Raw genomic sequence first — 27,817 nt, 5'->3', positions numbered from 1 at the left:
GGAACAGTAATTCATCAATGGGCCTCATGATTTCCTGATAATCTGCTGCAGCCCATTATTAATGGCTTCATTCACTTTCAGGCTGTCCTTACAACAGCAAGTTTATTAGCCCCACAAATTAATCTATCTGTCAGCAAAGCTGCACCCAGCTCTGGTAGCAGCCCTGATTTTCTAATTCTTCACCATGGTTTTTGTACATACTGGACTTAGATTTTCTGATTTTGCTCCTCCAGTTCCTTCAAAAGAAGCAACACAGCTTGAATGCTTCAACAAGGGCTTTTAGAAGGGAAATGTGGTTTTAGAAATCATCACTAATTTAGAAATTAATTTTTAATGGGGTATGTTTTATTTGCTCCAGTTGAACACCATTATTTACAGACACATGTTAATAAAACACATCACAAAACAATTTCAACAGCTAATATTTATAGGTGCATAGTTCATGCTCAATTACTTTTTTATATGTATAATACATACACATATATATAAAGCTCTCACAATAAGTCATCTCTGCACAGAAAGAATAGTCATAGGAAACAAATAAAAACTGTATCATAAACAATATCAAATTACTGACAGCCTATCAACAAAACATGTACAGAATTAGAAATAAGCAGTAGACACTTAGGTGTTTTTACTTAATATTTTCTTTTTTAACTTTTAAACTTGAAGCCACAATATCCACAGCACAATAATGACCCTGCCAACCAGCTTTCATTTCACCAGGCGGGAAATGCTGAAACAAGGTGGATGCAGTCACAGATACTCCAATCATTGCTGATGGAAGACTTCAAAATACACCGTAAAAACTGTAAAAAAATTTAATGACTGGGCACATTGGAACTCAGCACTTGTACAGGATGGGACGTCTTTAGTAGTTAGTAGATTTCAGGTGATAGAAAGGAGGGAAAGGACTCTCATGCTTCAGGTTCGTAGTCTTGATACTCTTCCTATTGAAGGAGAGCAGAAATCAACACTACTGGTATTTTAGATAAAGACATCCTATTTTCTCTATTTATTCTACTCCCGGTGGATTCATTGCCCAAATATAAGGGATTCTCATGAGACTAGGATATAAAATGAGGAGAATTAGACTTTTACAGTGATTAACACATCATTCAGCTGATGCTGCCAGGAACCCCTGAGGCCACCCATGACAATTCACCTGGAGAAGAAGGAGGACTACCTCTGGGCTGAACAGCACACCAGGCGCTGCAGATCCTCATATGAGTCAGTAAATCATTTAGAGGAGTGTTTAACTATGGCCACACAAGCAGCAACCATAATTTCAGTGATATTCAAGATGTTACACCCCAGCCTTTAAGTCTTTTATTGGACCATGGCCTAAATTTTTTATACCTCTCCTTTTCTGTCTTATTATCTGCGCTACCATAAAACCGTTAGTCCAACTACTAGTGCATCATGCCAAACATTGTAACAATACTTTAGATAGCTCATCCATAAAAACCAACAAAACAATTTACTCCCATAATTGCATTAAATTAAGATCATGCTTCACAAAGCATGATGCATCAGTGAGTGGCCAAGCTATTAACACGACCTATGAAGATACAGTTTGTCCTGCATTCCCTATTAAACATACAAAAAAGGATTCCTCAAAACCCAGGCAACAAGTGATTTGAAACACTTGAAGTATTTTCCCATTTAACTTCCTTATTATCAAAAAAGCTAATAATTTTCTTATTCCCAGTACTACACCTCTGGCAGATCTTGGCCATGTTCCTGCTGTGCCCTTGCAGCTCCCTGGGCCAGGCTCATGTAACTTGAGCATGCAGCCTCCTCCTGTGCCCTTCTCTTACATGCATTCACAGCAAACACCACACCAGATTTACCTCTGGAGGCATTTCATAAGCCTCGTTCTCAGGATCCACAGGAACACCTGTATTATGCACCATTCCCTCCTGCAGGAAACCTTCTTCATTCTACATTGAAAATAGGGAAAGAAAAGTGACAGTGTCTGCTTGCTTCATCATGTCCACCAAAGTGAGTTTCCTCCCCATCAGTGATTCACTTCTTGGCCTGTCCTTTGGTTGTGGGATGTTGCCAGGGGTCATGGAGAGTGAGGGAACATTAGTTGCAGAGATCTTCTCCATGTTTTGCAGAGGTATCCATGGGAATGAACACTATCATCTTGTTGAATAGCTGACAGCCCATTTTTCTCTTACCATGGGCAGGCCAAGAAGTCAATCTGAATAAAAGAACAGCCCCATCATCAACTTGCTGAATATATTTGGAAAACATTTTAATTCCACAGAAATGCTTTGGTCCAGTCACAAAGCAAACCAAGACAAGGATTTTCTGTGCCTGAACAAACCAGTCTGGGAAACCAAGTCCCACACAAACAGTTTAAGTATCACATTAAGTTACCACTTAATTTATTTAACTGCTCTGGGAAACAGTGACGGGTTTGCAAAAGTACCTGTAAAAACAGACTGATATCAAGACACAAGTGAAACAGTAATTTTTTTTTTTTTATGCTATAGATACATTCATCTTCTTATAAACCGTTGTTTATTTGTAAGTTTTAGTCTTTTCACAATACATCGCAAAAAGGGGGAGACATGCTGATTTTTTTCTTCTGTCTTAGAACCTAACTGTACTGGAAAATGCTTTTTTCCTTTAATGGCTCATACCTTTACTTGTTTTCTTTTGTCAACCAGCATGTTACTCTATGTACTACTGGTATATGATAGGTGGTACGATAGCTTTTACGCAGCTTCTTGCATTTTTTTCTTTATAAGAGCACTTCTATTTTATACAGCAATTTTAGTAAGAGACTCTTGCAATTAACAAGCTGGCAACGGCATGAGGAATAACGTGTTGAATAAGACTATTAAAGAAAAATTATTATTCTCCTAGAACTACAGATATTCTGTACCATATGAAAAAAACCCAAAGGAAAAAACCCACAACGTTTTAGTTGGGCCAATCCTCTTTGTGGTAGTTCCTCCAGAAGTTCACAGAGAAGAAACATGAGTTCTGCCAGAGCAGAGTCTGTTGGAGATCATCCTAAACTGTAAGAAAATTGATATGGAAACAGGCAGAGTGGCTCAATGGACCTCTTCTGACTATGCTGATTTATAACAGGTATTGATCTAGACAGAAACACACTAAAAACCAATTACAGACACTCAGGAAGACATTCATTTTACAAACCCCACCTGCAGGCTGCTAGAGTAGACAGAAATACAAAATTAAGTAAATCATAGACCAGAGTAATGAGATAATTCTTCAAAATCTACAAATTATAAGATAGTGGTGCTAAATTAAATTTAGGATACAGACAAAGTGAGGATTCAAGAAGCTAAACCTGAAATTCACCTCTGAAAGCTTAACACAAAATAGAACATAAAATACAAAAGAGGTGGCACTAAACTCTCCTTGACACATTGTGCTTCTCCATTTGCCACATACTGGCTTCCTCTGTGGTTTAACCAGGTGACCTTAGTCATAACCCTCTGTTCCTCACTTTCTGCACCACCCCAAGCACAAACTGTGACTTCACCTACCAGATACCAAACCTGTTTTTCCTTGGATGGGTCACCTTTCTGATGCATATGTAGGTACACATATTTTTCATCTTCAACAACGAAGTCTATGATGTGCAGAATTCTCATCCATACTATAGATTCTTCTCTTCAGCTCTTATTTCAGACTTTAAAAGGTCCAGTACAAAGAGATATCTAGTCCTATTACTTCTAAGTGGGGCCAGGTATGCTTTTTCCTTTGGAAGTAAACAGGACAGTCTGTGTGGAATCTGTTCTGCCAAGTTCCCTCCATGCATGTGCCTACTCCGAGTCAATATCCTGAGCTGTTCTACGGCATAGACAACAAGGAAAAATTCCAAAAAGCCTAAGGAACGAATAAGGTCGCAAGTGCCTTTATTTAGGTATCTAATAGGCACCTGTGCGCCTTCCAGAACTGCCAAAAATTTGGCGTGTTCAACATGAAAGGTACTTTTTCAGGCTTGAAATTATGAGAAAAACTAAGCCAAATTACATTTCTGCCTCATCTTATTAAAACACTTGAGCTCCCCTGATTACTTGAATTCAGTATTTACCTACCTTAGCTTCTAAACACATTTTAATAGCATCTATGCCTGTTTAGTTTTATGCCAAGTAGTATCAATCCCTACTAGCTTTGACTGAAATAGCCAAATAGATTGTGCGACGCAAATTTTTCAGCTGTTACTGTGCCCTTTATCTAAGAGATCAGCTCGAAGGACCTAAAGTTCCTGTTGCATGCTCTCCTGCTTAATCCAAAATATAATTTAATTTCTGCTTCCCATCATTAAGGAACAGCTTCAGCTAACAATCAGTTCATCAAGTAAAACTGTGCCCAAAATCAGGCTTGATGGTGCACAAGAAAGCATGCACGCAGCTTAATATTATCTGTAGCACAAAAACAGATGGCAAGAGGAACTGCCAGGACCATTATTAACGACAAGAAAAAAGGCTTCCCAGCTGAATTTCACATAAGAGCTTCAAAGTTTGTACGCTGTTTTTTTTGTTAGGAACCTCTGTAATGGATCTGGACTGTCCATCAGGATTACTGAGACACAAGGCCTCAAAGACTGAGTTTATCATCTTTCTAAGTCCCTTCAGCAAGTTCAGGACAGAGATTTCTCTACAGCTTCAAACAAAGCAATCAGCAGCACTAGAAAAATGCAACATCAACCACAACACCACTATTTTTTCAAAGGAAGTAGATCATAAGACACAACAAACCTCCAAGGGAACTCCTTGCCTTGGAAAGGTTTATCGCCTTTGCCCAGCTGCAAACAGCAACACAGCCACCTCATGTTGATGTCACTGCAATTCAGATGATGACATTACTCAAGGTTATCTGTTACAGAGAAATGCATAGTAAAGGCGACCACCTCATTTTAAATGGTGGCATGCTTCACTTCTGATGTACAGTCCTCCCAAAGTAAAGGTATCACAAAGGTAAACCACCACCCCCAGTAACACAGAGCCACCTAAGGTACACGATAAATCATAACTTACTTCCTTTAAAACAGAAACATTGTCATAATCAGTAATTCTATATCCTAATTCAGTTATGGAAGAGGAAAACTACCCAAAAGACCAATCCTTGTCTTAGTACAAAAGACATATTTTTCTCTAGAAGCTGCAACCTCTCTCACAACCACACTGAAGGGCATTTCCAGAGGGAAAAATCTCTTTATATTAGATCATCTGAAAAGCTAAACTAATTCTTCTCAGAGGTGAAGTCAGCTTTTAACTGGGGAGCATGAACTCTTGCTGGGAAAACACTCTTAAAAGGGAAAATTACAACTCACCCAATGAACAAGGCATTAGAAGAACAGGGAAGCGAGGACTTCTGTCTGCCCCCTAAGGATTCCCTTAAGGAAAAATAAATAGCCACCAGTCTTTCGGTTTGAAGCATGGTTACTCTGGGTAAGTCTTACATTTTGACTCCAGAGTATCTCATGCCCTCAGACCCCATGTGACAGAAAAAAAAGCTTCTGTGCTATCCCAAGCAGAGTAGACTCAGCATTAAGAGGAATGTCACTTTGCTATCAGCACTTCTGCCTGCCTTGGTAAAAGCGTGTGCTTGTCAGACCTGCACAAAGCCCATGTGCTACCAGGCCACCTGGTGAGACCACCCACACTCTTCCCAGGAATGCATTACTCCAGAAGGTCAAGGAGAATTGTTACACAATGTATACCCTCTCTTCCATGAGGTTCTCTCCTTTTGTTCTCACTCAAGTAGCTTTTGTCCTTTTATAAACAAAGAGAAGATGGTGTCCCATCGTTGTGAAGTGACACTTTTGCATGACCCTGGATGCCAGTTCTGACTCAAAAAACAGGTATGAGCCTAACTGGTATGCAAGAGCATAAAGCAGAACTGCTGCAATGGCTCTGAAATATCGATTCCTCTTTTGCTATGGAAATGAATCCTGCTAAGCTCTGTGCACAACAACATGAAATAACCCACCCTTTTGCAATAAAATGGTAATCAAACTAATTAAAAACTCTTCCAGGAAACTTGTCCCTGTTAAAACAGAGAATATTTGACAAAACTTCAGGACTATTCATTTTACCATGTAAACGTCACCAAACAGGTTTTTTCGTTGTTGTTTCAAGGTTTTTGGTGAAAATTGCACTCCATTCTTTCCCTCCACTCTTTTTCCCACCTCATAACACTCTTGGTGGAAGGGAGTTGGTGCACTGTTTAAGATCCTCTACCCACGAAAAACAGACCAAGTGATCCACTCCTGGTACTGCTCCTACACCAGCCCGACACAGTGAAAGGGTCGCCTTCGGGAGCGTGCATTCTGTCCTCTTGGAGACATGTTGCTGTTGTAATGCCAAGTTATTGCCATCAGAAAGAAGCTAATTTATCCCAAATCAGAGACAAGAGCAACTTCAAAAGGAAGCATTATTATTGTAATTTAGTGTCTGATCTAAACACTGTACTTTGCCATGTCCCTGGTTGGTAGTATGTTTTTTTCTCTCCATTATGAACACTGATGGAGTCTCACAGTCATGCATAATTCTCATGATCACTGGAGACTAATTCCTTCTGGAGTGATTCTACATCCTGAGATAAATAAACCAGGCTACAAAACTGTCTGCTCTTAGAACATTTATACTGGCAAGAGACAATCACCCTGGAAACCACAAACCAGAGGGGTCCCAAGAGATCGCCAGAAATTGCTCACCTTGAACAGGTTGCTCAGGGCCACTCCTGACTGGGTTTTCACCATTCCTACAGACAGACTCCACAACCTCGCTGGATAATCCCCATGCAGCGTTCAACTAAATACACAGTGAAAACCTTTTTTTTCTACATTTAAGTGGAGTTCACTGCATTTCATTCAGTGCCCACTGCTTCCTGCCATTTCACTGGGCACCACTGAAGAGTCTGGCTCAACATTCTTTACTTCCACCCCCACTAGGTGTTTATACTCACTGATAAACTCCCCCCTCCAAAACTCACATCTCATGAAACAGCCATGTTGTTTCATGATTGCTGGTTTTCTGGCTGTTCTTGGGACTTCTATGAAATTTCCCATGCAGATATTGTGGGAGAACTTTTTCTTCAGCTGGAAGCCTTATTGACCACAATAAATAAGGTGAGGCTTGCCTTAAACATCTAAAAGATTAATGTAACCTGAGACGTCATACTTAATTTCAACAAAATAGATTATTAAAACTCAATGACCACTGGTCACTCTACATCACTTGCCAGTCTGTTATTGAGTGTTTCATAATGTAAAACTGTCAACCAATTAAATTCAATTAAATCAAATCTGCGTAAATTAATCAAATTAGAACTGTGAATCAAAAAAGCTATGAAGCAAGGCAAGAGGCATTATGGAAAAAGCAGTGTACTAGAATAGGGAAAAATCTGGTTTACAAGGTAATCTTCTGGAAAGCCCTTTGAGACCCCAACCAAATGTTCCATGCAAAGCAATTTTAACATACTCCAACTTCTTGTACATACACACAGCTGATACCTGTGGGAGCTCAAAATAGGAAAATACACATCTAAAAGCATGATTACCTTGAAAAGTTATCATATACTGATAGAGTATTGCCTGCCTGACAGCCATGGGCATGTACATCTTTGCAGGTTCACCTGTTAATTCTACCCCAGTGTTAGTGAATTTTTGAATTTGCTGTTTTTACAGTCTGGATAATTGCACTAGCGATCAGTCTATTTATTTAGGGATAAAATTGTTTATCAAGCCCTTACAATTGGTAACTCCATGTTCCTACAGCTTGACTAAGCCCATTTCATTTTGGTATTACCCACCTTGTGAGAGCTCTTATCAGGAGCTGTCAGTCATTACATGGTGGAGCTTAAAGTAAAATTTTGGGATTCCTTTTTTATACCCCCAGTGCAGCTGTTATTGTTCCTGTGCAATTTTGCATCCTGCTACACGCTGAATAACATTTTGCTGTGCTTATGGGCTTAGAATTCCCCTTTGAAAAGAAAATAATTGGCATTCCTTCTTCTCCAAAATATACTCCACCTGGATTCTGCCCTGAAGTGAAAAAAACCCCAAAACTGTCTTCCCCATTTGGTAACCACTCTTTTACAGATATTTTGACCTTAAAACCCAGCTTATCTGGATGGGAGAGAAACCCTTGAACAAAGAATCCAACAACAGGCAAAACAAAGGTATGCTAAAATGGCCTAAATGCATTTACTTTCCTAGTCCTAAGATATTTTATTCATGGAACTGACTGAGTTATGCAGTTATAACTGAATTGCCAGGTCAGCTTAGGATGCTTTAAAGCTCCTGCTCCCTCATTGCAATAGTCAGTGCCTCCTAGACTCAACTGTAAGTGATAAAGCATCATCATCAGTCCACTTGTTTCACTCCAGAGATTTGTCTGTGCACTAGCTAGAAATAAAGTAAACTGTTTTAATTATCCCTAAGCTGAACACCTATGTGAAGGAAATGATGAGAAAATATTATGTGTGAAAGAAACTAGCTGTTTCAGTGCACAACTCATTTAGAGTACCAAGAATGGAATGAGACTGTCTCCCTCCTTCTCCTCAAATGGAGAGTTGAAATGAAGAAGAGACATTTAATAAAACAAATAAATATCAGCATTAGTACAACAAAAGGCTAAAATAGCACCTGCAAGTTCTACAGGCTGCATTCTGATTTGCATTTTTATGCCTTTCAGTTGGCAATGATGAAAGAGAAAAGGAAAACAACTGAGGCTAATAGAGGAACAAAGTCTGTAGTAACTTGTAACCACAGGTCCATCTTGGTGTTTACAAATAATTTCTGTTTACAACAAATTACAAACTGCTGTAAATGCCTTGAAAAACATGTTTCAGTACAACATAGATTGTTTATATTTTTTTCTTCCCTTTAATATCCCCCAGTATTACTTGTACAGATGAGATTGTACTTCAGAATAGAACAGGAACTTTTCTGTAAGAAATCAAATTTGCTGAAACTCAGATTCATGTTTGCATTAACCAGGCTGGTAAAGTTCCTAATTAGAGTTGCAGGAGTGTTGCTATTTGGCGATAAATGAGGATTACATGGAGAACCTGCTCATTGCACAGGCCAGACGTTTGTATGATTTCTACAGTAATGAGCATGTGCATCCATTCCAGGTGACTTAAAATAAGAGGCTGCCTAGGGGCTGAGTCAATGTGACATCAGCAATGCATGTGAATGCATCCAGGAGTCACAGCCCTTTCAGCTCCATCCTTTTATGCTCCCTGAATCCATAGCGACATCAAAAACTCCACGAGTAGGGAAAGAAAAAGCTGGAGCACATAATTTGGAAAGACTGAAGTTACTTATAGGAAGAGTAATGCTAACTAGATGCCACATCAGAGATGTGGCCCAGATCTGCCTCTCTTTGCATTCTCCTGAACAAGGCAATAACAATATTTTAGAATAACAGACCTGCTTGAACAATGTCGTATTATACACAACAAACATCCACTATCAACTTTGTTATTTACACACTCAAAACTGAAATTTCAGACTGCAGTTCCACAGAAATCTTCAGTCAAATAATACCACTAATTCAAATAAGGATTTGGAAGAAGGGTCAATGATTGCACTGAACTCTTTGCTCGATTTTATGCAGTAAGAACAATAAACAGCCTTTTTTATTTCTATTGTTTTTACTACATAACTCAAATGCACCTTTACAAAACTAAGTGACTGAAATAAATAGCATGCACCTCAACTGGAAAATGTGTGAGCAAGTGTCACCTAGGCACTCACCAAATCAAAGATAATGGGCAAACAGTGCACAGAAAATAAGTACAAAGAGCCAAAAAGCCAAAAATATCACCTTAGTGTGAAAAAAAGGAAGCCATTCTCTCATGTATTAAAAAGGCCTATCCAGCCCTCGGGGGCCTTCTCCTGAGTACAGAATTCAGTCTACACAGTGCACTTGTCTGGGGATGTTGGGAGACGCCAAAGGAAAACAGAAGGGATTATCACATCCTAGAACACAGAGAAAAATGAAGGAATCTGTCAGATGCTACATCTGTCAGGAGCTCCATGGGATTAGCTAAACCCATCTGTCCCTTTCTGTTATGGAGAATTCTCCATTCTGTGTGAACCCATTACACCAAGAATGACCTCCAAGGACAATATCTGAACATTACCTTCATTAAATAAAACCAGAATGTAACACATGATCTTGACAGACCACATTACCTAGAAGAATGGTACACATCAGCTTGGAAATTAGCATAGAAATGAGAAATATTGGTCAGATTTGGCTCTACTAGCTCAGTGAAGACGATTTTAAATAGTATGGTCTCAACCAGAACTGCAATGTTAATTTACCATGCTTTATTTAAAACAGTTTGAATATCATAATCACATTTCACTGTTAAGTACATTTTTAGTACAGATAAACTCCAGAAGTTGTTGTACAGACTCAATGAGTATATATTCTGTAAGAAAAAATTAAAGGAAATTAAAAATTTCTTCTTAAAGAATTCTCAAGTTACACAAACAGTTGATTCAATGCTGTATTATCTAAAACAGCACCCTCTAAACCATAGCTATTTCACCCACTCTTAGAAAAAGTTCTCTACACAGAAATGCAGGCTCAGCCTCACTTGGGCATTATGAACAGTATGAGTTCCCCCTCACATGGCCCCAGAGAGAGCACGTGTTCCAGCTCTGTACCCTCTCTCCTGGGACTGGAGTCACAAAGCACTGAAGCAACTTCACCCACTCGCAAGGAAGATCTTAAAGGGGAAGATTCTCTCTTCAGGTAGTGAGAAGGCAGGTTTTGCTCCCTTTTGCTTTTCCCTGGAATATGAGCAGACAAACTAATGCAATCAGCACTGACTCATTTGCTTGTACCCTCCAGCACAATGAGCTGTGGGCTCACAGATGATCCAGTGGCAGGATGCCACCTTCAAAGGCTGGAATTGATTGACAGGACACACTATGAATCAAGTGGTCACCCTTCAGTTATTATCAGTAAACATATCTCAAACATTCATTCAGTTCCAACCTATTACATCACTTCATCCAGCTGGGGAATTTTAAAATATATTTCTCCTACAGAGAAGACCAGCACTTGCTGTGGAAATAAAAAAACCCCACTTGCAACAATTATTTGAACTAGAAAGGTTTCAGAAGCATTTCCTGCAATTGTGATCTCTTCAGCAGCAGATCAAACACTATAAAAGACTAGAGAGACAGCCTGCATTTTAAAATTTATAAACCTGAAGTGACACTCTTCATCTAGAAGCAAGTACACAACTATTCAGAGCTTTCACTTGAATTGGGAAAGGTTACTTCACAGTTCAGTGGCACAAAACACAAACATCACAAACATCGCTTGAGCTTATTCTTCTCCGATAGAATTAGAAATAACTCCTTTTAACTAAGTGGAAAGAATGTCTTAATAAAGTCTACTTAGTAAGTTGCAGTACACAAGGAAACTCTTAAAAGGCCAGTGCATGAATATACAATACTTGAGTATTTGTGTTGCCTTTCCCTCCTCCCCCAGCACTGCTATTGTTATCTTGGCTTTTCACCTCTGGCTCTGATGCAAGAAAGCAGCAGACTGAAGTCTGCCATCCACTACACTGCATGATTTCAAAGCAACAGTTTCCTGGGCCAAATTCTGCTCTATCATTATCTATAGAAGCCTGGTGTAGCTCTCCCCTTCACTAAGCCATTTCCACACTTACACCTCTATGTCTGAGAGCAGCCTGGGTTTGTGACACCCTTTTCAGACATCTGCTGCTGCCCCAAAAAGGGTGGACACCAGAAAAATCTTCACTACTACTTCACATGAAAGAGTAGGTTCAGATGGGCTTTGAGGAGTCACTCAAGTTGCATCTCTGTTCCAGGCAGTGTCAGCTTTCCCCAAATCATTTCCAATAGATGTCTGGGAAAAGCCACTTAAAAGCCTTAAAGTAACAAAAGTTTGACCCTGGAAAAAATATTACCCTGACTCATATCAGTCTTCTCTGGGCTAACCCAGCTCTTTCTGTCCACACAACACAGTTAGGAAAAACATGTGGAGCATCCACTACCTTGGTACCTGTGGTATTCTCTATGAGAGCTGGGATGTGGCCGCTTGGTGTTTGGAACAGAGTCAAGTGGGGCAGAGATGCTGCTTCCTGTGTTGCTGAGAAGGAAAAGGAGGGCAAGCCCCAGTGGTGCCAGAAGTCCAAAACCTACATGAACCAGTGTGAAATGATGATGATCTCAGCCAAGCTTCAGATGAAACTTCAAAGGGGAATTGTAGCTGCACCGTTTTTACCAGAAGGAGCCTTCTATTAATAAACTCTGTTAAACCATTTGACATTAAAATGCAGAGCTGCTCTTAAAGGATCAAAGCATTGAATGTTAGTTATTAGAATTGTTAAAATGACACTTTCCCTCTGGTTCTTTCTTACTATTAGTCACAGTAGTTCCCCAAACTAAACCAGAGAACAAGGACCAGTTGGTTTGTCTGCTTGTATCAGAAATGATACACAGATGTAAGAGAAATCACTGCTTTTTGCACTGCTATGTTTCCTCGTTGAATCTGCTTGTTAAACAATACTTGTTATGAAATAGTAAACACATCATTTGGCTTCATGCTAAACAACTACAAAAATTATCATACTTTAATGAGAGCCAAACTTCACCAGCTAAGCAGGGGCTGCCCCTGGAATGCATTTAAGTCACAGTGACATTATCACCATAAACTACTAGAAATCACAGGAAGCAGTCAGTCCCACAGCCACTAGGGACAAAAAGGAAATATCACTTTTCACATCTATTCTCCTGATTTGAGACAGGGGATTCTAATCATACTCCAGCCCTCACCCCATTTACATTTAAGCATATCAGAGAAAGAAGTGATGCATACACACCATAGAGGTTGCACATAAAAAAAAGTAGTTGAGACAAAAGAATTTATTCTGTTCATAACATCCATAATAGCAGGTAAAGCCACAATTCTGCCAGGAAGTTTTGAGTGAAATACTGCCTAGTAATCATGCTCATTACACCATCTACTTTGGGGATAAATAGGAAAAACCAAACCACTTTTCTTCCAATTCGTGGCATAACAGTCAGCTACATGTGATTTATGGAAGCTCAGATGAAGCTGAAGAAGAATAACTTCACATATGTCACATCAATGAGATCGATTACCAACAAAGCTTATTCCATGAGACAAGAACACTCGGTTAAAACACAGAAGGAGTGAGAGAACACATGTAGCAAATTAATTACAGTTGGTACAGTTCTTTCTCCTATGAGCCACATTAGCAGTTCCTGAAAAACAATACACTGCCTGAAGCAATACAACATTTCCTCCATCATAGTGAGAACCTAAATGCTGCTCTTTTGTATTTTCAGAACTGAGGATGAAACAAAGAGTTACTGAAGCATGGACTCATCCTGCCAAAGATGTGTACTTATGATATGACTCCCTGTAGTCTGAAAACAACACAAAAACCTACTTGCTACCAGCCTTAAAGATGTTTCTGTACACATGCTGCCTGATGAACATTTGGACAAGAATCAGAGCCAGATCTGAGAATCACCCATGCAGATCTGAACACAACTGACTTGAAAGACTGCCGCAGCTGGACGCCTAAGCGTTTCTAAAAGCCCAAGCAGTATCAGTTAGGCACTCAGCTAGTGAGTTTATGGGCAAACACCATTTTAGAAATGACCCATACTAGAAAATGCTTCTATGGAATATGAGGCTAAGAGTAAATGCACTTTGACATGAACAAACTAAATAAAATTCAGCATTATGCTGTGTCATCATCTTTTAATAACAACCTCCAAATAACTGTTTCAGTTATCTGTGTTTGTGCATTCCCTCAATAGAGGTATTGCAGTGGCTCTCATTAAAGTATGATAATTTTTGTAGTTGTTTAGCATGAAGCCAAATTATGTGTTTACTATTCCATAACAAGCATTGTTTAACATGCAGATTCAATGAGGAAACATAGCAGCGTAAAAAGCAGTGATTTCTCTTACATCTGTGTATCATTTCTGATACAAGCAGACAAACCAACTGGTCCTTGTTCTCTGGTTCATCTGCCTGGAATTATCCAAGAAAGGCAGTGGCATTGGAAAAAGCAACAGCTGACCGCTCTAATGTGACTGACCTCTTTCCCATACCTGCAACATCTCAAACATAAATATGCAGAGTGAGGATGCTTAGTGGACTACATTTACCTAAAGTCACTTCTGCCAGGATGCACTCTGGACCATCTAGCACCCTCAAAAAGGTGTTTACAGAAGAACCAGTGTCTCGAGTATTCAGAAAGATTTTTCTGAATAGATTATTACAGAAAATAAGTTCAATGTGTTCTTTGCAAAAACAACAACAAACATAAACCATATTGTCTGGCTCCTTGTACTTACTTGCCAGCTGGACTTCAACCATTTCAAATATGTAAGCAATCTGATAAGAGAAGCCTAAAATAACATTACTACTGAAAGCTTAAAAGCTGATCTACTTCAACTTGAACTATTTTTAAGGATTTAAATTGATTGTAAATTCATTAAATTTGTTCATTTGATTCAGCAAAAGATTTTCAAGCATGCACTTAAGCAATTAGTTAGTTCCACAGAAGTCAAAGCTTTTACACGGGTTGAATGGTAACAGAACACTGTAGCAAATCAAGAATAACCTTCAGAAATCCAAAGTGTTTCAAGTGCCAAAAATCAAACTACTTAACATGGTACGGTAGGACATCTTGGAAATTTGATGAAAACCACTTTCATCCAGTAAAACAGACTCAGCATGTATCCATCTGTAATCTCCCAGACTAAACCAGTGACAAGTGAGCTCTTCTACTGTACCCTCACTACAATAGGAGCATTCAGATCTAAAGAGACAGTATCCAAATGAAATGTGTTCCTAACACAAGCTCCAACAACCCCTTGGAAACCAAGATTTAAGTCAAGGCAAACTTAAGAGACAACACTCCCCCAATGACTATTCACTGCACGAACAGAATCCCTTCAGCGCTTGACTTTTTTTTATAACTGCTGCTGATTATCCTGTGCAGAGGAAAAACGCTCTAGAGTGCTTTGTGTTGTGTGGGTGATGCTCCCATTTCCCAGCTGAGTTTGGTTCAACATTTATAGAAGGGATTCTGAATTGGCTTCTATCAGTAAAATGACTCAGTGATCGCTGTGCAAGTGGGAGGACTTCAAACATTTGACACTGCTTCTCACATTCTTGCTGTCGCAAATGTTGGGGAATTTAAACTCGCTCCTATCTTGTCATTTTAAAATCCTAAAGGGACCTTTGATCATTCAGTGGCCTGATAAATATTTAGCAGTCAGGAAGGAAGGATTTTTTTTTTTTTTCCATTCTGTGATGGTTTAACTGGTTTCAAATCTAATACTGCTTCCTTTATGTGAAGACAATGTATCACCATTTGCCCACCATTTTCCTCAGAGAAAAAAGCAAATCCTTTCAATTAAAAATTGATCTGCCTTCTAAACTAATGAAAAAAGAAGACAGAACCAATATAAACAGACAAAAGATTGGGCTGTGAACTCCACAAAATACATAATCTGCATGCACAGAGCACATGTACATCTTGGGGGCTTAAAAAATAAATTTTAATCGCTCTGTCCCCCTTCAGAGCTAAGTGCCTTGCAAATATTGGCTGGAGACATGCTCAGCTTGTCGAAGGCAGCACTGGCACTGCCCTCTGCAGAGGTGTAGGGCTTTGGCCTCGAGGGCACCAATGCCCCTACTGCCCGGCTAATCCCACTGGAGCGCCTGTGATTGCTCTCATCATAATATTCCCCAAGCTGCATGAGGAGATGCGCCTCTCTAACCTGGGAGCTGAAATCAAGCACCAGGGAGCACTGAGCTGTAACCAGCCCTGTTGCTCTGGCTCAACTCTGCCAGCAGCCTGAGGAGAGATGGCTCCTGCAGCCTCCCACACAAACTCTCTCCCGTGCTCGTTAGCACGCCTGTTATATTAATGACTCATCTTCATCGTAAAGCACCAGCTCAGACTTCTCATTAATCACCTTAAGTGTGCTGGCTTCGGCAGTTTGCTCTGAGTCCCCCACTAATTCAGGCTTCAGCATTACAAACACAGGGAAAGAGTTGGTGGGTCAGGCCCTACACTTCAGCAAGGACTTTGACTTCCCAAAAAATGCTTTACGGTCAGAATCTGGTTTTTCCAACCCAGTGTTGGGGAATTCCTGGATATCTTTTATAAGCCAAAATAACTGCTTTCAAAATATGATTCTTTAATTGCATGGGTGGTCAGCAGGTCACTGCTGTGCATTCCCAGAGACAGGCTCAGACAGAGAACTAGCCCTGTACCACAGCCCAGTCCTCCTTTCCTATAGAAAAAACACTGATTAGCTAGTTCAATAGTATGAAAAACCTAGAGTAAAAAATGAATGCACTGTACTTCAAATTGATTTATCCTTCAGGAGGAAAAAAAAAAAATCTCTCTAAACATTCTGAAAAAGGCTTTATAAAGTGTTATGAGAATAAGAAAGCCACTGAGAAGAGCTGCAGGTTGTGATGAGGAAGCACTGACTTTTCATGGTCTGTGGGCACTTTCTCTTGTATCCCAGCCATTACTAGATTATATTCGCAACTCCTTCTTTACATCTCTTTGGATTTCAATTACAGTTTCTTAATTATTTCCATAATAACTTCATTTTCTTTCCATTTTACAGATGACCTTTTTTAACGCTAACTACAAAGTAGGGCTTCCTACTCTAGCTTAAAATAGGTTTCACACAAATAAACACCAGAGCAAAGTGCACTGTTAGCAAAAACTAACAGCCTGTAACTGACGTAAATTTATGTCCACCCACCAGTTAGACCATCAATTTCTTCTCTTATAAAATGTCAAAGCACCTGTCAATCACACAGACAATGTGAGAGAGAGAAAAGAGACTAAAAGAACAACTCTCCCTTCTAACTCCCTTCACCCATCATTCGATGGGTGAGCCATTTGATACAGAGGTTAGAGCCCAGACACAGTAGATATGTATCAGAAACTTGACAGATATGCAAGCAGTGCATCAAGGGTGTACCACTCCTTGGCACATCACTCCCCTAAAACACACACTAGATACCACATGTGGGGTATCCATCTAGAACCCTGTACTTGGCAGGTGTATACCAGAGCAGTTGCACTGACTTTAGACCCCATGATCAACCACTTATCTATCCCAATAGATTGCTTATCTACCAAGACTACTTGTATTATTGGAGCACCAGTTCCCAGAGAGCTGGGTAACTTCAGTTCATGAGAAGTGCTTTGCTCAAGCCAAAAGTCCACATCTTCACATATAGCTGTCTCCACAAAGGAAGGAGACAGCTTCTCCCCTGACCGGGACTGCCAGATTGAACCTGCAACACCACTAAGATTGGATGTAACAGGCTCTGTGGATAACTCCCCAGCATTTGTGTCTTGAAAACACTACTCAGTTTCCTTCCATGGGACAAGTGTCTGCAGCTACCCTAAAGGAAGTGTTGATTCCTTCTTCCCTTGCCTGCCTAAAATAAATACCCTTTCCGGCACAGAAAAATCTACTTTTAGACATGCTACATATGAGCAATACATTTTGCTGTAAGACAACAGACTGAGACCTGAGCTCATGGTAGCAAGGGGCAGCCCACAGCTGACAACACAGAGATCAGCTGAGCTCATGTCACAGGCAGCATTGCCTTCCTGCCTGAAATACATTTTGTTTCCCCTTCTGCTTTACATTCTTTTTTTGTTTGTTTTTTTTTTTTTGGTTTTGTACTTCAGGATTACTAACTGCAAACCCAGCAGCCACGTGTTGCTGCTCCTCAAAATCCCAGCACTCCTCTGGTGAATGGCCCTTCAGCGAGGACCTCACCATCCACATCTCACTGTGTTTTCACCTTGGGTAAGAGCAGTCCAAGCCCAGTTAGCACTGCATAAGGAATGGTCCCCTGTTACACAGGAAACTCAAGAGGACCGACTTCTGAAGTGAAGCTTCTCCCCTCTACGCCCCCAAAGGACTACCTGCCTTGCTCCAAGCCCTGCTCATTGCTGGATAGCTCCCAGTGCAATTCCAGAATGCTGACCAAGAAGCTAAAATCTGCTAAAATGCACTACTGACCAAACCTGTAACTCCACTCAGCACTCCAGCTTGGGCAACACCGATGCTGTGGCTTCATCTCATCAACTCCATATTTTACTTGACTCAGGGCTTGAAGTCCCAGTAAACCATTGTCCTAGGGTGACTCTATGATGCTTGTATCCCCAATCATCTGTTCTGTTTGTGCTGTTTGTCGAGTCCTGTGCCTTTAAGACTGGTTCTAAGAGCAAGGAGAAGCGCGGAGTTTGTTTTGAGAAAACTGCCTGGCTCCTCCACATTCTTCTGCGGACAGCGTATTTGGCTGAGGCTTGGAGAGACCGCAGGACAGAGATCTTTTTTTTTGCTTTTAGTTAGTTTCAGCTAGCTAGGGCAGAGAAGTTCCCTGGACTGTTTTTTTTTTTCCTTTTTCTTGGAACTGTTCAACCTGCTCTGGACAGAAAACCCAGGGGAGCACTGGGGGCTGCACCTGCAGCCCACCGGGGCCTGGAGCTCGGCATTTTCCAGCAGCGCCGGAGGGACCGGGACTGAGGAGAGGCACTAAGAGAGAGAGCCAAGCTACACCCACAGCAAGGACTTTCTCAATTTGCCATCTCACTTCAGAAGGAGAGGTTTTATTGTTTCATATTATTCATTCTTTACACTTGTATGCACTTTGTTTGTTAAGTAAAATAGTTTTTTCCACTTTTCTCCAAAGAGGTTTTTTTACCGGACCGGTTGGAGGGAGGGGCCACTTGGGTTTGCTTCCTTAGAGGGATCCTATACAAGGGTTTTCTCCCAAATTTGTCCCAAACCAGGACAACCATCCAGTGGCTGGTAAAGTATCCCAGCACACTAAGAGTACTCATGAAAACACTGAAGGAGTTTTCGAGTTCAAATAAAGCAACTCTTTATTGCCTTCCATAATACGTTGCTTTAGTCAGGGCAATCTGACACTGTTCAAAAGCCCATATTTAATCAACAGCAGTTAGAAGTTGTCTTTCTACAAGACAAAACTTAAAGTAATTAACTTCAGCGACTGAGCTTGTTAAGGACACTTCCCTGTCCAACACTCACACCACCTGAGCTGGGACTGAGTCCCCTTCATATCTGCACCCCCCACACTCACACAGTACAGTTTTCCTTACCAGCCAGACGCCACACAGGATTTCCACACAGCACAGTTACCAATGTCTCCATTTTTTAAGCACCTCAATCACTGCATAATAACAATTACAGCTCAAGCTGGTGTCTCTGAGGAGAGACTTAGAAAAAAGGAGCCCCTGGTCTTTTATATTCTCACAATCTAAGGGCAGGAAGGTCTGCTGCTGCTCAGCTCCTGCTGTGTCCCTGAGTGCTCAATTCCCTGGCTGGGCCACAGGTCCCAGGGCCCTCTGTTCTGCAAAAGGTCATGGTCTCTTGCCTGGGGCTCAGTCTCCTGCTCCCAGAGCTGAACCTGTAGCTCAACTGTACTGCAGCCACACCTGAGCTACCTGCACTGAACACATGCTTGACAAAATGCTGGGTGAAATCACTCTGCAGAAGTTCCAGACTAAACCTCCACCAGAAAGTTTTGCTGTACTCATGGTACATACTGGGAGCATGACACCAATCCATCTTTATTGACATACCTACACCCAGAGCAATTCTTGCAATGCAGCTCTTCAACCAGTAAAGCACATTCTGAAAAACTTGCTTTTTTTTACTATAAAAGTTTTGTTGACATTTGGGATCAAGTTCCTCAGAGAGCTCTACCAATATCTGTCTACCTTCTAAATATAATCTTTCTTCAGATCTATCACACCCTCCCATGACACACACAGAATCTGTTCAAGCTTTTTGTACAGTCAGTGACAGGTTTAACTCTGCATTCGCCAGATTGGGGAAACTACAGATATGCCAGCACTTCTCTGACAACACTCCTGTCCTTTCCCATCAATTATTAGACTGTGTAGCTACTTGCTGTCTCTCAATGCCACATGCCTGCTGAACAAGAGCCTATTTGGAAGTTTGTAAAGTGCACAAGAGAAAAAAAAAAAAAAAGCCTTCTAATGATTGTCCTTTACAAATTGCACAGGAACCAGCTCCTAGTCCCTTCCCTGGATAACCTCTCCATTTCCCAGACTGCTTCTTGACACTCACTTGGAAATGATGTGCTTTGCACTGCTACAATGCAAAATCATCCCAGAGGATTGCCGTGGGTTTGAAGTCAAGGGCATTTCCAGGTTTACTTGTGATTTCTGTTTTCTTTGGGAAGCCTTGGAGAGAAAAGTCAAAAATAAAATGCTCACTGCCGAGACAAAGCAGTGCCTTCCAAGTGCAAATGTCTGCACACATGCAGAAGCACTCTAGGTACCAGATGTGACCATAAAATCATCTCCTGCTTTGAAAACATTATGATTAATCTCACTTTTTCCTTTTGGTAAGAGAAGAAAAAGGTTTAAATTCAGGTAATGTTCTTCAAAAGACTGCATTAGAGATGCAAAGATAAGCAAAGCACTCAAAAAGCCATGAAACACCATCTGCTCTCTTTTATCTTCTAATGTCTATCAGCATCACCAGTGTTGCCAACATTAGTCACCCTCCTCATGATATTGAGTGTTTTTCTTATGCTCTCAGCTCTCATAATCAAAATTATACAATGGCAGTTTATTTAAACTAAACTGAAAAAAAAAATAGACTTAATGCCTGAGAAAACTGGTGCAAGTCAGCAGCTCAGAAAAGCAGAAAAGTTAGAGCTGTTTAGATAGGGTGTAACTGCTAAAATTTGTTATGATCTCAAGTTACTCCAGGAGCTATCTTTCAGATGAGCTCAGTTTCCACAGAGGTACCAAAGGGATAACACCACACTTAAGACCCAGGGTAGCATACTGAATCTCTCAAAAACCTGCTTTTAACTATGACCACAGAATATCCAAAAAGTCCTGTTGCAAGCCACATTTTTACACAGGCATAGCTCCTGACAAAGAAGTCAACTGAACTCCGTGCCTTTGGAAGCCAGGCAATACTCCAACACTGAGCCCCAGTCTCATTATCTCCTCATGGGAGCATCCAGGAGAAAAAGTGCAGCCTCCGCCCCTCTTGCCAACTTTACACTATCAGGATTACATCTCACTCAGCTGCTTCACACAGCTTTTATTTTTATATAAAGTGAAGAAAGCTTTTGCTGTTCTGAAATACAAAGTATGCTGCTGCCCACTGCCTGCTGAGACCAGGGTGCAGCTCATGACAAGCACAGTCGGCAATGGAGAGGCACCGGCACACCTCGGCTGGCTGGTGGAGCAGGGCAGCCCAGGAAATGCTGCTCACTGGTGTTTCTCAATGACTCGGCACAGCTGAGCTAGGACCTGAATGACTTGGGTCCCTTTGTACGTAGCCAGCAGGTGGGAAACACATCCATTATGACCTGCTCTCTCTCCCCACTGCATCCCTAGCACAGGTGCCAATAAAAACCTCATCCTTGGCATTTGATAAGATCCAAAGTCTTCAACCTCATCGCCCTGCTCGAACTGGCAAGCAGGGGCTGCTGTGTGAAAGCATTCTGTTCTCTGCATGCATGTTACAGCCTGCATCTCTGCGGGAGGCTCTGTGACTCATGTCTGACTCACGCAAAGACCTGTACCACCAACAGCATCCATCACAGCCAGAAAACAGAGTACTTGCCCTCAGGTTAGGAGCTATTTTAATGCCACCCATGTTAAGGAACAAATATGCACAAGCCAAGGTAGGTGGCACAAGGAGATTTGAAAGAAGATGATGCTGCCCTGATCCCCACAACCCTCACTCGGCCCAAGCACTGGGGCTTCCACGAGGAAGATTAAACTGACAACAGCGCCAGCACCCATGCTTAACTTAACCACAGCACCCTGGCATCCAAATCCTGCTCAGGTCTTTTTGCATAAACACCCTTGAGTTCATACACCTACACAGAATGAACCCAAGCACACACTTGGTCCTTCACACAATCAGGTCCTGGTCTTTCTGGCACTGTGATTTGTCCAATGCATTTCTCAAAGTCTGAAGTCTTTTCCTGTCTATATTTTACAACCTGAAACAGCAGAGTTAGTAATTTTCTTACTGCTACAGCTTCTCCCCTGCCTCTGCCAAGAGAGAGGGGAAGACCAGGATTTCAGAACATCAGAATATTTCTTACGAAGTAACCTCCATCTCTCCTTGCAGCCTCAAAGCAAAACCGTTTCTCCCCCATATTGAAAACCACTAAGCTCATTAACTAGTTGATGAGTTCAGTGCTTTCCTGATGCACAAGCAGCAAGCCTCAGTCTATTTTCCAAGTTACAACTATTTTTGTTGTCATTTCTAATACACAGTTTTGTACACAGAGGTTTCCTGAGAGCCATGTGGACCAAGACACGCTTCTTCACAGCAGGAAATACAGAAATTGATAGAACAGCAGCACTACAATTAAAACATTTATTTGATATGTCAAACAAAGCCCACAGCATCAAACCCAGGAGTTCCTTATTATATTACACTAGATTAAGAAAGCACAGGCAAAATGTGTAAAATATTGTGGAAATAGAAAAGTTTAAATCTTATACGGTATATTATATTTAGCAATATAATTTAACTGCACAGCAAAGCAAAACTGCTTAAGCATTGGACATGTATATGATGACAGTTTCTCCACTGCAAGTAACTCTGCCAGTAGAGACAAGAAACTAAGTTGCCTGTAGGGAATTTTTTTGGATGAAATATCAGAGCAGAGGGTAGTTGAATATTAAAAACAAGACGCATTTTAGAAACTTATTTATCATAGAATACCCTCTTCAGTTAGTCCTTCCAGAAAACCAGGCCAGATTTTTAATTGTATATCTGTCAGTGCAGATAATCTAAACCAATCATTTAAATTATGCTCAGTTTTTAGACATTAGTTTTAAGGATGAGAAGAGAGGAGAGATCACGAGATGATCTGCTTGGCTGATCTCCAGCCGCTACTGCCAGTAAAGGTGTTAGGGGGAAGCAGACAGACATCCACATATGCAGGAACCCATCTTTTTAATCCACTGCAAATCAAATTACTACCTGGGCAACATTCAACAGCTGCCATTAACAGTAGTCACCGATACATGTCTAGAAGGCATCTTTGAACTAATTATCTTCCAAACCACAACAGCTCTCCAAAAAGAAAACAAACATCTCTTATACAGTCACTTTTTCAAGTTTATATTTTACCTGACCAAAACCATTTGGAGCTAACATACTTGGCATTAAGCAAAAAGCTCAGATCCAGAGTCAGGGCCATAACTGCCAAAAACTTAGTCAATTCTGGATTGAGCTGTCACCCGTGTCATAGGCTTAACAGTCTTGGATGCTTACAAATGATAACAAAAAGCAAAATAAGATGCTGCTAAGCCTTAACACAAAGTATCTGCATCACATGAACTGCTCTAGCGCTACCAGAATTTTTAACTTGAGTGTTAGTGCGGGTGAAAGCAGGTAGGAAACGGCTGTGATATAGGAAAATATCACAATTTTAGGAAGCATACAGTAGCTGAAGAAAAAGGCCAGTGGCAGCATCTTTCTCCACATCTCCAGTCCTTCAATTACCCTGTGGTGAGCCATGGGGAAATCAAAGCCTTGGTCCTAGGGGGGAGAGGATATGCAGTGGACAGCAAGGAAGAGCAGAAGAAGTGGCTTTTAAGAATAACCACATAAGGAGAGTCCACAAATCGCCAGTAAATAGCTACAGAAGAACTGGAAGAAAAACCAAGAATGAGTCCCTGCCATAGGCAAAAAAAATACGGTCCTATCTCTTTGTAGTAAGCCAAGTGTCTTGATGCCTGCAAAGTGGGAATAATTAGGGATCCTACACAGCCATTTCCTAGCAACACCATACAAAGAGGAAAAGTAGCTCCTATCAATTGCAAAATAATATTTTTTTAAAAGAAATTTATCCTGACATCCACAAGTTTACTGATTTATACTTTTTCCTTCTTTAAAACGATGTACTTAAATATAGAAAATAATTCTATGCTATTCGGCATCTAATAATTCAGCATAAAATCAAAGAAAAGAACACATGTAAACAAAACACATAAATAGCACAGGAAATATTTATTCTCTTAAGATCTTACTGGATTAAATCAACATGAAAAAATAAATGAAATAGCAGAAGGTATCATTACTCATCCAACAACCGTGGTATAATGAAAGAAAGTCTCACAGTAGGTTTGATGAAACTATTAGTCCTTGGTTTTGATTGCTCTGTTTCTCTAGAGATTCTGATGGAAAATACGTGAATGAAGTGAGGAAAGGGATCTCTTAACTACTCCAAATGATAAAGAAAGAAATAAAAGCAAAACCCCAAAGCTAGTAAGACAGCTTCAGACACCTTCTTACATTCAATCGTTCTTCCCATCACTTCCACATAATGCCTCAATTCTTAATTTTTTCCTAACACTACCATTATGTTAAGAGCCCCAGTTACTGGGGGACTCCATCTTCAACTTAGTCACCTTCTGGCCAAGAGAGGACTCAGCACAAAACATCCAGGCCTCACCTGTCTTGCACAGGAATGATTTTTGGGAGAGCAGTGCTCAAGCTCTGTCATGGAGTTAAAGTGAGATCAGACTAGGTCTATACACCTCAGTCAGCCACATCCATGAATCTCAGCCTTCTTAATCCTTTACTAACCACTGTACTGATGTTCACCTCTGCAGAAGTCCCCCCCTTGCTTACAATGGCATGCCAAGCTCATATTTTACACAGATAAGTCAGAAACATCCGACCAGCTCCGCAGGTAAGAAAAAAAGACTGATTAGATTGTCAGTGATTAATTGCAAAGCTGCAGACAGTTTCTGATAGACCAGAACTGTTCCTCCTACTTCTCTAGCAGCCTCCGTCCATGGATCTAAATTTCAAAGCTCAAAGTGCATTCCAAGGCCTTTTAAGCTCTCGAATTAAAAATTAACTTTGCCTTCAACATGCCCTTAAGTTACTGTCTTTTTATAGAAGTTGTTTCAGTGATCCTTTTTGTCACAGAGGCAGCTTGGGCTCAGTATCAGCCATTTAATTTACAACCAGTACTGAAAGAACCTGGAAAAAGTTTTACTTGGATCCATCCCACCTTGAATTTTCTTCCCTGCTTCCTGCACTAATCCCTAACTGAGTATCATTGTCCCCATTTCCCCCAGAATAACAATTCAGGGAAATTACTTGGGTTTTTTTGCAGTACAACACAATATATTCATTTCTGATTTTCTTTTGACATCTATGAGGATGCACAGAGTTGACTGTGGGGTCAGCAGCTGCAAATGTCACCTCCTGTATTTTTGTGGAGCTTCTCTTGGTCACGTGCTTGTCTGCCATCAAGCAATTTATCCTGCATTATTGCCAGTGTCTCCGCTTGTTTCCCAGGACAGAACATCTAATTGTTAATGATCACATGTCCAAAATTTACCAGGAGCATAGCAACACTCCAGCTCATCTAAAGATGCTTTGACAAAGCCTTCATATATTCTATCTTGCCCAATTTCACCATATGAAAAATTATCCTTGTCCTTTGAACACCTCATCTCTGAAGAAAACCCTCCAGGCACCTGCTTCACACACACAGCTCACTCCCTGTCCCTAGCAGGGAAAATGGACATAAATCCTATGGACAGAACAAGTTTTCCTCAGCTAAACAGGCTTTCAGTGGAAGCCATAAGAAACTTTGTGCACCACCCAAATAATGTGGTTCAGGATGAATATTTTTTTTTAATTTTTTTTTTTTGGCCAAATTCCTATTCTTCCTGAAGTAAAAGGAAGCCTTTACTTGTTTTTCAGGCACATTCTCTGCATTAGATAGCCTGCCAGACCTTTGCTGATTACTTTACATGCTGACACTGCTTTTATTTTTTTTGTTGTTGTTGTTGAACTAATGTTTTTATTATTTTCACATGATGTTCTTCATAAAAACACAGATTTTCCCAGTTATACAGCTCCCATCATTACCTTAGTCACAAGTTGTGTATCTGTTTTGGCCACATCCCCTCATTACTTAGTGTAATTTATGAACTCTGATATTCATTCAGCTCCCATGCTTTCAACCAGAGAAAAATAGTCCACTGAATGCTTGCAGGAACTACACTACCTGTCATTGCTTCTGTAATACCTGACACTTCTGTTCACTGTCCTCAGTAGAAGAAGAAAAATTAAGGTGGAGAGCACGCAGTACCAGCATCTTCTCTTCCGCTGAAATTACTATGTGGGTTTATTTTCAGCTGCTGTAGGATGTGGAGTTGGGTCCTCAAGGTATAGCTAAGCATATCACCTGTGAGTTGCATGTTCCTCCTCGGGACATTTGGTACCCATACCACAAAAGCAAAGCTCTAAGGCCAGGCTTCACCAGGTAGCGGATGCTGTGTTCAAATTGTTCACAGTAGGGTTGTGCTGGCTGAGCATGCACTCCCAGGTTTTAGTGGTGCAGTGATTTCTTCACCAGTTTCCTGCAGGAGCCAGAACTCATCACTAGGATGTTCACTGAAGAGATTTTTGACACACATTGTGGCCATTTTATATTTCCCTGCTACTCCCCTTCTAAATCTCAGTTGGTCTTGATTCTTTTTGACTCACGAAGAGTTTCTCAGGTCATTCAAAAAAATTACCAAGAACCCTAAAAGGCTTGCAGGATTATGTATCAAACTGTACTTTAACAGGCAATAACTTCATTGAAACATAAAAGATGCTGAACTCTAAGCAATTGTAAGGGAAATTATTAAGCCAACACAGGGAAAAATCTCACCTCCTCAATTTCCAAAATCACCCTCATTCCTTTCACCCTAGTAGCTACAGCTAGAGTCTTTAGAAAAATATCAATTTTACATGCCCCTTGCTTTCTCTCAATGACTGTGTGGTGGTGAAACCATTAGTATTTAAAACTGAAGAGTCTGGCTAAGTCTATCTTACTGTCTTAGATTGGAAAGACAGGTGTCTGCCAGGGAAAAGCCAGAGCTTCCCTTGGAAAGGAGAATGTAAACCCCTCCCTCTGAATTATAATTTTGAAATTAAAGGGCTTTCAGGCAAAGATATGGGAATAGGAAAAACTGTTCTTTACTAGGTATATTAAAAATGTAGTAGTACAAAAAAGCAAACCACCACCACCAAAAAAAAAAAACGTTGACAGGGTCAGAACACAACCTGACACCCTGTCCATCAGGGCTGTGGTAGCAGTCCAGTTAAGTCCTCCTGGAGTGACAGATGTGGTTCTGCTGGACTAGAGACAATCCCATAGAAGGGTCCAGTGGTGGCAAGATTGGTCCAGTCTTCCTCTGGGAATCCAGTGGAAAACAGACTGTCCTGCTGTTCTGAATCTCAGGTTTTACCCAGGTAGGAATGCTTAGCTCCTCCCACTGGGTGGAGCATCTCCAAACAGGATGATGTAATTTTATCAGTCATGCATCAGAGATTCAATGGCCCATGAACAGCAGATATCCCACTTGAGGGAGGATGGGTCGTGGAAGAGATAAAGAAAACTGCCTCACCTGGTTTTAATAGATGGCCCATTAACAGAAGGCTCCCGACCCCTTTCCCCCCAGGAGTTATGAGATAAAAAACCTCTTCTAACAGTGTTAACAGATGGGAATAGAGTACATCTTGCACTGCAAACCAAGACACTTACCTAAAAGAACATTCCTTTTCACTAAAAGCTAGCAATCCATGGTGGTTCCCAACTCCCCACTTGTGAGCTTGGGTAATACCAGAGAGGGGGAGATGCCATCTCAGTGCTCTCTCACTAGGTCCACATTAAATAAG

At 40.8% G+C, this 27,817-nt stretch overlaps 1 protein-coding gene across 2 annotated transcripts in view; it reads right to left on the bottom strand.

Annotated features, from left to right (window-relative positions):
• Window positions 1-323: 323 nt before the first annotated feature.
• Window positions 324-27,817, bottom strand: part of SNCA (synuclein alpha) — a 64,282-nt gene continuing 36,788 nt past the window's right edge. Inside the window, exons 5-6 of one of the 2 annotated variants that reach the window (XM_040064346.1) lie at window positions 1,854-1,943; window positions 324-950 (exon numbers count right to left, since the gene is read on the bottom strand). In XM_040064346.1, coding sequence (XP_039920280.1) covers window positions 918-950; window positions 1,854-1,943 — 123 coding nt within the window. In that variant the 3' untranslated portion in view covers window positions 324-917. Of the gene's footprint in view, window positions 951-1,853; window positions 1,944-10,381; window positions 10,805-27,817 lie in introns of those variants that run through there. The other variant, XM_040064347.2, reaches the window with a different exon arrangement.

Source organism: Hirundo rustica, chromosome 5, assembly GCF_015227805.2.
Source record: "Hirundo rustica isolate bHirRus1 chromosome 5, bHirRus1.pri.v3, whole genome shotgun sequence".
NCBI lineage: Eukaryota > Metazoa > Chordata > Aves > Passeriformes > Hirundinidae > Hirundo > Hirundo rustica.
This window is presented reverse-complemented; position numbering and strand designations above follow the sequence as displayed.